Below are 11,356 nucleotides of genomic sequence, written 5' to 3'. Positions count from 1 at the left end.
TTTAAGGTAGTTAGTTTGATAGTTTTGTGTGAGGTTAGGAATACTGGAGGAAATTATTTTAGTTATGACAAGTCTTCTCTTAAATTTAGGGTAATAAGGAGGTTTGTTATACACGGAGTATCTCACCAGTTTTACTCAGTTGGTATGAAGTTTTGCAATAATACGTGCATTTTTTTTAATTCGCACGGACTGAGGCAATGATACCTTGTGTCCGTGGGGAGGAGGGTTCACAAACATTCCAGCCAAAGACAAAGCACAAAGACACCTAGACTCCGAGAAGAGCGTTTGCCTCGTAAGTGTCTGGAAAACCCTTACTTATTTGATATCTAGGTAGAATACTAAATTCATGGCGCATCCGAGATAAATTAAACTACCTTAGTATAGTCATAGCAGGTAACAAAAATAGACTGCATTTTTTTACACCCTTCGTAGGAAATTTCAATAGGACATGCATCATTTGGAATCGTTCAAATATTTGCTACAGGGGAGGGCAGTGTTTAAAGGTGTCAGTCACACTGTTTCTCTGTACCAAGGCATGGGTGAGAGCGATTTATTGGTAGAGCTTCTTTCTTAGACACATTTTTGTGATCTTTTTAGAACCGTACCCAAGAGGTGAACATTGAACAAGATGACTGAGGCCCTGCTGTTCATCTGGCCGTCAGTCTGTCTATCCGTCTATCAGCAGACTGTATGTCTTAAAGCTTTGTTTTTTTCTCTGATGATGTATTTCCATTGCCGATATAAGAACAATAATAAAATTTAATATTGAGGTTAAGTTACGTTTAGAGAAAAATTTGTGGAAGATCATTTGTTTTATATTTTTTATTGTTTTTGAACTATTTGTACATACTCTGGAGAGGTGTAATTAAAAAACTTGAAAGCTTTTATGTCTATTTTGGTATACGGGTATTATTTTAGTTTTATATTTATTGAAATTTAGTTCAGTAAATATTTTACGAAATGTCAACTCCCAACATATTTGATAAATAAAGTTTTGTCATTATAAATAGTACTGATATGGAATCAAGATAACATTAAATACGTATTGTAGGTGACGTAGGTGTAAAGGTCACGGTTAAAGGTCACGATGCGGTTATTATCGTATCTCAAAATTGTAGTTGACAGGCGGATAACTGAACAAACTAACCTTTGTTATGCTGTGGGTGGTGATGGAAAATATATGGGGGTGGTAGAAAGTGGCTGTGGGTGGAAAATGAAAATCGCTATAACAAGATAGTAGTTTTTTGAGTGTATTGAATTTTTGATGACAGTTTTTGGAAGAAGTCTGATCATGTTATAAATTGGCGGTAGGCAAAAGCAAAAAGAATTTTGGAAACCGTTCCAAAAATACAGATTTTTGGGTTCAAAAGAAGACAGAAAAAAATGAATTTTATTGTAATCCAATAAAATATTTTCATAACCGCATTTCGATTGTAAATTACACCAAACGCATTCTCAAGGCACTTACACAGGGGTTAATATTGGTAGAAAAATATAAGCTTTAGATTTTTTATAAAAACTCACGGACTGCCGAGGGGGACTCCCAAACATTCTGGCAATGAAAAATGGTGATCATTCCCCTTTGATATTAGAAAATCGCGAATATTTTTGAACGATTTTTTATTTTCTGAAGATTTGAAAGGGATAAAGTATTTTTGGGGGCAGGTATTGGTTTCTTAGATGCAATTTGTCAGGTCACCCCTGCGGTGAACTGTAGACATTTTGTTATCGCTTCCCGCCTTTGTTTGTAAAGGGAAATAGCTGAGTCAATAAGTGCTTGGATACAGTAGGGCCCAGGTGCGATGGAACTGTTGCCAAGAGGAGCAGAGGTGCTGATTTTTGGAGTATGGAATATATTTGAGCTTGGCAGGGGATAGTGAAGGGAGTTTTTTGTCTGCATACAACGGAATGTTAATGATATACAATAAAATGAAAAGGTTATTATCATACTTCACCATTAGAATGAAGTGCTTTAGATACGTATGGCGAAAAAGTTATCCCACGTTATATGTTACAATTTGCTTTAAAATTTATTTATTTACTTCCATTTAAAACATTATACATTATAAAAATATCTCAACCTAGCATAAAGTTCAATGTTTTCAACACAAATTTGGAACAAATAATTAAAATCCGTTTCCAAGTATTTAATTAAGCTTTTTTATTTTCAGATTTGATTACAGGAGGATTTGGATTCCAATAATGCTTGTCATAAACTTTGTCCCAAAACTGAAAGCGTTTTGCGAATAAATCTTTTTTCAGTTTTAATTTGTGACTTATTTCCATGTAGTTAGGGTCTTTAATCGTATACCTCTTCCATTTCAGATCGATGAGTAGGCTCTCGTAAGCTGTAGGGTCTCTGGAATTACAAAATTAAAAAAAATTACAAATCGATTTAAATATGGAATATTTTTAGGAATGAGGTTTAATCACATAATACAGTATGACGAAAGAGAGAGAGAAAGATGTTTTTAATAGTTCAAAATTGAATAAGTGTGATAACTGTAAGCATTAATATTTTTATACGTTTAAACTATTCCAAGTAACTAACTAACTATGCTTGTTTTTAGTAGATCGAGAATCACATAGGTACAAAAACAATCGACTTCCGCATGAGGTAATTTAATCTTTGTGTCGCGAGACGTTTCAGAAAAATCCAAGACACATGTACCTACTAAGTTGTGTCGCGCGAGGTTTTAGAAACATTGAAGTCATTTGTAGTAAGACACCCAATTTCAGGACAAGCTTTCGTGGATCACACAATACTTGTCCTACAATCCGAATTTGGCATGGTTACCTCGACCACTCGGCTATCCGAGCAGTCAGAAGAAAAAAACAAAACACACTTACTCATATTTCACAAAATCTGTCCACATTGTTGTCAACCGGTCTCTGGTATCGAAGTCCTTCAACCTGGTAGTATGCTCATAGAAATCAATCAAATAAGCAGTCTGGTCTCTATGGCTTGCACCTTTTAGTTTATCCATATAATGATGCTTAAAGTTCAACTTTCCAACGTAAGAAAATTCATACAAAAACACTGGCATGTCAGATTTGACTGAGTGTAGTCTTGCTGATTTCATTATGGCGTATTTGAACATTGAGTCTGAGAAGTAATCTACGTAACCTTGCAAGGTGTCAAAAGATACCTCTTCACCTTTAAAATAGAGTTTCCTTATATCAGCTATCAGATCATCTCTTGCTTTTTTGTCATCTATTTTAAGATCTGCTGGTAAAAAGACGGAGAAATCCTCATTCATCATGTCCATCCAATCATATAACTTGATCGTTCGACTTATACCTTCCATGTTTGAGAACCCAGTTAGGATTGGAAGTTGCTTGTAATCTCCTCGGTGAAGAGTGATCAAAGGAGGTTCAGTCATAAACGGTTCGACGTTTTCAATCTCTCTCTCAACACAAGGTGCTATACCAAAAGTACTGTTTGTCAAGAAGAACTTCTTACTCTCAACAGCCAAATCTGTTATGTTCGCGTTTAATAAGAATTCATTTAACTCCTCAAGAGTACCTGTGCTGTTAAATCCGATGGATATCGCTAAATTTCTTGCTGTATTCACCGGAGTCCTGTCTACTGCAAAAGGTGATAATGCCGATCCACTTTCGAGTATAAGTTTATCAATGAGATGACCAGCTGACTTAGATAATGCTAATAGTTCAGCCATACTTGCACCAACACTAAACCCTGCTAGCGTCACTTTATTAGGATCACCTCCAAACTTGCTGATGTATTTGTTAATGAATTTCAGAGCAGCGACTTGGTCTTTCATGGCGGCATTACCAGGTATATCTTCTGTACCGAGGCAAGCAAATCCTATGGCTCCAAGTCTGTAGTTAAAACTGACAACAACGACATCATGGCGGGCTAGATAGTTAAATCTTCCCATATTACCACTTCCTCCTGAAAAGGCTCCACTGTGTATGTACACAAGTACTGGTACAAGATTCTCTTCACTAGCTATTTTTGGAACAAAAATGTTCATAGTCAAACATTCTTCTACTCCATCTAGAATTACTTCTTCGTCTTCTTCCTCAGTGAGGTAGACTTGTTGACACGCGATGTTTCGTGTTTGAGCACCCATGACTCCTTCCCATGGTTCTACCGGTAAAGGTGCCTGAAACGTTTCAATAAATACGCTCAGTTTTTTACATAAATAAAAAATATTTTATTTGAATTCGAACAAAGGTTGCATGAAAACATGTACTTTCAAGCAAAGTAGAAGCTGTCGTTCATTTATTTCATATGTAAAATGTAATACCAACCTTATATCGGTCTCTTCCTTTCGGCACCGTAGCATACGGAATCCCGAAAAATTCATAATAATCACCATCCCAAAATTTTTCCCCGCTCACACCTCCAATATCCAACATAACAACTCTACTATCTTCACAAAACACATTTGTTACAAAAACAAGAAATAATATTAATCGGAACATGTTGACTGTTACAGCCAAAAGGTTCAACTACTTATCATTTTGTTAAACTAAAGATAATTGCCGATAATTGCTTACATAAATCTTTTTATCTGATTACGCCTGTGATTTGATATGAACCTTGACATAATAAGAATTATGGGTAGCAACGTTATCTACGCGAAATGGAAAACCAGGTAATTAATTTGAAATGGCAAGAATTCTCTGATTAGGGATAAACTACAGAATTAGTTGGTAAGTGTATCGTGTCCAGGGTTCGAAACACGTGTAAGATGTGCATTTGTATGATTTGTGACTGTTCATTCTCACTTTCGGCGTGATTTGAATATTTTTGAAACCCCCGAGACACAAGTATTATCCAATATCCGTTTCATTTCCAAACTAAAACAAGCTTTTATTAAAATATCTCTGATTGACTTTGTTAATATTTTATGTCATTATTGACTTGTGTTTAAGAACAGCCAACAAGTGGGGATGAATGACATTCCATAATAATCCAATCTTTAATTGAGACCAGTATCAGTTTCATTTCAATAAATTTTCAAAGATGAGCTAAAATAAATAGAAAATTAAATACGTGATACGGTGCGGTGCTAAATATTATATAAATAGAAATATATTAGGCAAGGAAATCGCAAAGCCGTCTGCAAAATATATTATCATAAGATATCCCATACAGGCACATTTCTTGCGTCCAACGGCCAAGTGCTGTTGCAAAGGTCTTTGTACTACACGACATTTGGATAATCTTTTTTTTTATTTTCTATCACTCTTTAGAGATTTATTCTGGCAAGCTATAATCAAGTAAGAAGTAAATTATAATAATATACCTAGTGAGTTAAAAATAAATGAAAGAATATAAAAGGAATGAATACTTCTACTTCGACGACCTCCGTGGTCGAGTGGCGTACGCACCGGTTTCAAGGTGTCGCTAGCTCTGAGGTCCCGGGTTTGATCCCCGGTCGGGCCAATGTAAAAAATCACGTTTCTACATTGTCTCGGGTCTGGGTGTTTGTGGTACCTTCGTTGTATCTGAATTCCATAACACAAGTGCTTTAGCAACTTACTTTGGGTTCAGAACAATGTATGTGATATTGTCCGCAATTATTTATTTATTTATTTATAAAATCTAAATTGTCACCTAAGATTTTATGATTATCTTCAAATACAAGCGCCATTCACCACTGACTGTGTTCAGGTTATCACCATACCAAAGTTTATCACGGTCGGTTCAGCAGTTGTTCAGATTTTTTTCTAACTTGTTTGATACCGCACTTTATATAGAGCCTATCTGTCCTCTAATTTAACTTCCGATCTATTTCAGACATACTGATATAAATAATAAATGCGAAAGTATGTGAGTCTGTGTGTGTTGTTACTTGTTCACGCTCAAACAGCTAAACCGATGACGATGAAATTTTGTATATAGATAAATGACTCCTCTTACTTTAAGTTGAGCGAAAGTGTCAGACTTTTACTGACTAAAACTCACCTATGTTCTTTCTATGTGTAGAAGAGTACACAGCACACTATGTGTAGTAGAGTATGTGGAGCAAATATTCTAGCAGCTAAATTCAACATTGTTAAAGAACAAAAACATTAAAATACTAATCGTAGTCGTATCGTGACCTCTAATGCAGCCTCACCTACCTCTTTATGCTGAATATATTTAGTTTAGTAGGTTTCCATGTAGACCTGCATAAAATACGTTATTCTCGCTACCACCGACGGGGATATTATTTGTGTTTCGCGGACGTTAAACGCTGTTCCCCATTCTTCAAAGTCGTGGAAAACTTTGGGAGATCAGTTTCAGAGCATCGTCCAAAGTTTTCTGACTTGCAATTTTGTTAACGTCTTTCTTTTAGTTTTGGTTAAAACTGTTTTAGATGTTTATTGGTACTTGGGGTACTGAATTACGGTGTTTAAGCAAACTAATTCGTGGTTATTACATGCATTTAAAATGTGATTTTGTATCCGGTTAAATTGGTTAGTTATTTTGGGTTCAAAAACTAAAAGTATATTTTTACTTTATTGTTTCTACATCTTTCAACACTTGTAATTGTACATTATTGATTGCAATAAACGATTCGATTTAACCATCATCGACAAGCAAAGGAATGTTATACTTATAAAGGGATATATAATTTCATCCCTACTTACTTTGTTATGGTATGCTACTGGTATTCACTATCAAAACACTCAATATAGTTTTCAAAATTGTTGCCGTTTTCTTCGATTTCTATACACAGTGGTGATAACCAACATGTCAGATGACGCCGACCTTAATTCGAACCTTACATTACGAGCATAAAAAGCTGACCATTGTATTCTAGACAAATACTTCTAAATCTTCTATTTTAGTGTTATGTTTTCTACAATACCTTGATGTTTGTATACATATGTATGAACAAACATACACAAGAGTGAGTTTTATTACGCAGAATCGGTTTGCGGTGAGCCGGGAGAGCGTTTGTGTGTTTCGTTAGTTTGCTGCGGAGCTCGGTGTGGACTGGGGTGACAATGATTGTGGATATTTAGGGACATGTTTTTTCTAGCAAAATAAATGGTTTTCATCTTAAATAGAGACCAAAAACAATGGTTTTCATACATTTTATGTTTTGATTTGTAACAAGCTTTATTTTAGTAAACTAAAAACACACCACGAATTTTGAGTTGAGTATTTTTTTTGAGTGGTGTAACCAAACCGGTAAAGTGCGATTTTCGCAACAAATACGGGTATTCAAGGTTTCGTTCACATACACCTAATATAAACAAATAGGTTTGGAGATAAATAAGTATAATAGTGGGCCCACAAATGTGGTTGTCATTCACTAACAAATTTACAACCATTACATAAATTGTTCTGAACCCAAAGTAAGTGATGTTGTCCGCATTTTATATTTAAATATACTTACGGCATTAAAATTACATCATCTGTGACAAATTTCACTTTTTAGTTATTACATTTCACGAGATAAAGCCTGTTGACAAACGGAACGATGGACAGGTCCAGGTCGGAACCTCAATAATGGAGGTCCGTTTTTACCTTTCGTGGACGTAACGCTAAAAATGAACTGACCTCTTAGAAGCAAAACACTTAAGTATAGAATGTTCACAATAAAAATGATGAAAATTAGTTTACCACAAAACCATTACTTTTGTTTATTTTAAAAACATTCGGTCTAGCTTCGCTTGAATGGTCACCCTATTTAAAATTGGTTTATATGTAGTGAGAAACAAGCTTCTACCTCCTGAACAACTTTCGTCGGCATCCAGTTGTGTTTCTATACTTTCTAAAATAGTTCACTTTTATTCACCAAAAGTAACTTCAAATATAGGATAGTACCTCAATCTTACGTTATTCATAATTGAAATATCTATTTATAAATTAACCCTTCAACTCCCACACTAAGATATTCAATAAATAGACTATTGAATAGAATAACTAATTGCGGGAGTTGTTATAAAAATAGGAGACCTTTTTGAGTAAGAAAAACATTTTTTTTTGAAAAGCCATCATGTTTAAAAGTCTTTTTGGTAAAGTTAGATAGACTTTGCGGATTTTCTGGCCTATGAATAGATTTTCAAAAAACGAAATTAAATTTTATAGGTTAAGACAGTTCATCTATTGCGTTTTCCTTTGTTTTTCTAAGTATCCCAATGCTGGGCACTAGAGCACAGAAAACTTGATTCCCCCAGACTAAAAAAACATACTAAAGAAACAAAGGTACCAAGAATTTCGACAACCTTCCAGACCCACCTACTACACTCACAAAGCGACTTCATCTGAAACAAAACGTAACAATTAAAACCCTCCTAAAACATGAAACAGGTATCAAAAACGTACCAAAACCCAGCCCCCAAAGGTTCAAAGTGAATGATTACAGTAATTAAAATCAAATTGGTGCGCAGTAACACGGTATAATTAAAAAATATAACCCAGTGTTAGGTCGAAATTTATCCAAGCGGTAGCTAATTGGTCGAAACTGTAATTTCCCGAAGGACATTTTGGTTTAAGGGAGAGGCGGCCCGTTGTAGCCTATTTGTTAAATGCAGTGCGCCTATGAATAATTGAATAAATTAACAAGTGAATTATTGAATCGTTTTATTTTGAGTCTGCCTTTTTTCGGAGGTATTTTTTTTTTGTAATTCAATCAATGCAAAGGGGAGGATCTGTGTCAGTGTATTTTATTTTCACTTTTTAGCAAATGCTACTTTTAGTTGACTATATGACTAAAATGGGACTTTTTTGGTGTTGTTCTTGTTTTACTGTCGGTTAAACAAGATATAGTAAAGATATACAGTATCAAATAATAAGAATGTATTTTTAGTGCCTACAAATTTCGAAGGTGAGCGAAAGGTAAGCCGAAAGTGAGACTTTATGGAAAGCTAACTTTGTTCTTTAGTTATGCTCGCCTGGCCTTTGTAAATAAAATAGTCCCTAATTTTCGGCGATAATTGAGCTTTCATTTTTTTTTCCCCTTTCCAAGCTATTTTGAGCTCTGTCTTCCAAGAAACAATTACTAGAACTGGTCTCAACTTATTTTTTATTATAATACCATATAGGATAGATCTCTACTCTTGCCTGAAGAACTAGGAAACTGTCACCCGAAAAAAGAAGTAAATGAAAAGGGGCGAGGGAGGTCTTTGTCCAGCTATGGGACTGCATGGGCTTATAATAATAATTATAATATAAACCTTTGATTTCAGAGATACAGCTTCATACGAATATAAATCTTTCAACGAAACCTTTGATATAATTAGTTAAAGATAAATTCGCTTATTACTTAAATCCTAAGATTAAAACAACCTGATGATATAATTCTGTAACCGTTGAGTTATTCTCTAATGAGGCCTGCTAACAGGGTTACTTTTCGTTTGCATTAACCGTTTCTTATTGTAATTGATACGAGACTCTGAATTCCTTGTTTAGTCGCTTATTCTTTTGTTCCCTTATCTTTCTTAAGAAATAGGAATCTCAAAATATGAATTTTAACTGTGTACTTCGGTAATGATAGTGGTGTCAGAGATAAGGGATTTTATGGCGTAAAAAATAATTAATAAAGATGTTAATCGCGTAGAATCTGATTTTGGAGATAATTTTAAGAATGAGTCTGAGTAAAAGAATCCTCCTATTAAAACACTGGTATATAATGCATCCTGTTAGAATAGAAGGCAATTCAAACATACTTTTTAAAAGGCTAGGCTGATGACTTGACTTTTACCACACGCAGACGTATTTAGACAAAGAAAAAATGGAATTAAAACAATGAGTAAATCTTAAACAGCTTTTATTCAACAATTAACAGGCTTCACACACTTCCCAGTCTTCGTATTCCTGATGGTAGGAGTGTCGCAGAAACACTGAGGGATGTCACAAGGGCCTGGTGGATCAAGGTCGTGAACCTTGGGGTTGTCGCAAGAGGGCTCGGCCATCTGAGGGCAGTAGAGGACAGAGTGCTCTCCTTTGGGGCAGTTTGCTGAAAGAAAAGTGGGAGATAAATATTGCCTACGTGTCGCGGGTTCGATCCCCGCGTAATACAAGTCGGTATTTGTGTGATCTATGAATGCTTGTTTTTAGTCTGAGTGTCTTGTGTATGTGACTTCAATGTATGTGAAACACTCTGCGACACGAGCTATAAATTTCTTCTAAGTTTTTAACAACAAAAAGATATTTAATGATTGATTTATTTTGGAATTGATGACACAGAGTTTTATCCTGATTTTATGAAACCGATGCATCATTTTCGATTTGAAAATGTTTGAGCCGCTGGCAACAGCTAATATTATTATAAAAGGTATCAAAGATATTTTAAAACAATTGTATATCTTGCATAAAAACTTTTCATCAAAACCTTTTTCTTATGTCGTCACAAAACACTCACCAATTGGTATACCCTGTCCCTTCACCATCATCACACAAGCAGACACCGCCAAAAGTACGAGAACAGTCTTCATCTTCACTGCATATTAATATCTTAGACTGAGGATATCACAATGAATCACTAACAAAGAAAACCGATCTTTTATACAAGTCTTACAGTTTAACGTAAGACCAACACTTAGCTGAGTGACGTTCCAATGTCTCTTTGTTTATACTAATATTATAAAGAGGAAAGATTTCATTGTTTGTTTGTTTGTATGACACGAATAGGCTTCGAAACTACTGGACCGATTCGAAAAAATATTTCACTGTTGAGAAGCTACAATATCCCCGCTGAACACAGGCTATAATTTATTTTGAAAAATATTAGGGTTCCGTGAGGAAATTGCGATAATGTAACCAAAGGTGTAAAATCGAAAACCTATTTCTGCGTACGCTGCTAATACTATTGACAATAGAGCAAAATTATGTACTACGGGTTTGTTTACCACGCGGACGAAGTCGCGGGCAACTGCTAGTCTTTTAATAAGTTGACACGTGAGGGAGACCTTTTGCTGTGCGTTGTTTGAATATTATAGGGGAAGAACAGAGCTATAAGGAAAATAAGTGTTAGAATGTTTAGTCCCGGTCACCACAATCGTAAGCAGTTAGTATACAACGACGTCATGGGATGATGAGTCTTGCAACTATGTTTTGTAAACCAGCTAAGTGTGAGTCGGACTCAGATATGAAGGGTTCCGTAACATTATTTTTACGTAACCAAAGGGTAAAACGGATCCCGTCGTATTACTTGCGTATAGCTGAGCCAATTAACCGAACATGTCACGGATCAAGCCAATTCATTGATAACAAACCAGTTTTTTCAAAAAAACAGCGAACAATTTAAATTAATTTAGTAACTCTCATAGAGTATTATAATTTTATTTGCGAATTTATGTGAGTATTAAAAAATCTAGTCAACACTTTTGTATACTAATGTGTGATAAAAGTGTACTAATAGAATAATATTTATTGAGTTTTTTT

At 35.0% G+C, this 11,356-nt stretch overlaps 1 protein-coding gene across 1 annotated transcript; it reads right to left on the bottom strand.

Moving 5' to 3' along the window:
* Positions 1 to 2,136: 2,136 nt before the first annotated feature.
* LOC113504845 (esterase FE4-like) lies at positions 2,137 to 4,488 on the bottom strand. The gene is made up of 3 exons (XM_026887324.1): positions 4,279 to 4,488; positions 2,851 to 4,130; positions 2,137 to 2,359 (listed from the first exon to the last, which is right to left on the bottom strand). Exons 1-3 carry the CDS (start codon positions 4,450 to 4,452, stop codon positions 2,152 to 2,154), a joined length of 1,662 nt encoding a protein of 553 aa, XP_026743125.1. The 5' UTR covers positions 4,453 to 4,488; the 3' UTR covers positions 2,137 to 2,151.
* Positions 4,489 to 11,356: the final 6,868 nt, after the last annotated feature.

This window comes from Trichoplusia ni, chromosome 23 (genome assembly GCF_003590095.1).
Source record: "Trichoplusia ni isolate ovarian cell line Hi5 chromosome 23, tn1, whole genome shotgun sequence".
Classification (NCBI taxonomy): domain Eukaryota; kingdom Metazoa; phylum Arthropoda; class Insecta; order Lepidoptera; family Noctuidae; genus Trichoplusia; species Trichoplusia ni.
This window is presented reverse-complemented; position numbering and strand designations above follow the sequence as displayed.

Bases quoted from the DNA above. Each gene is read 5' to 3' on its own strand.
- LOC113504845 (XM_026887324.1), bottom strand. From the start codon at position 4,452: ATGTTCCGATTAATATTATTTCTTGTTTTTGTAACAAATGTGTTTTGT. The intron at 4,131-4,278 runs GTTGGTATTACA...GAAACGTTTCAG, and splicing joins AAGGAAGAGACCGATATAAG to GCACCTTTACCGGTAGAACC. The intron at 2,360-2,850 runs GTAAGTGTGTTT...TTGTAATTCCAG, and splicing joins ACAGATTTTGTGAAATATGA to AGACCCTACAGCTTACGAGA.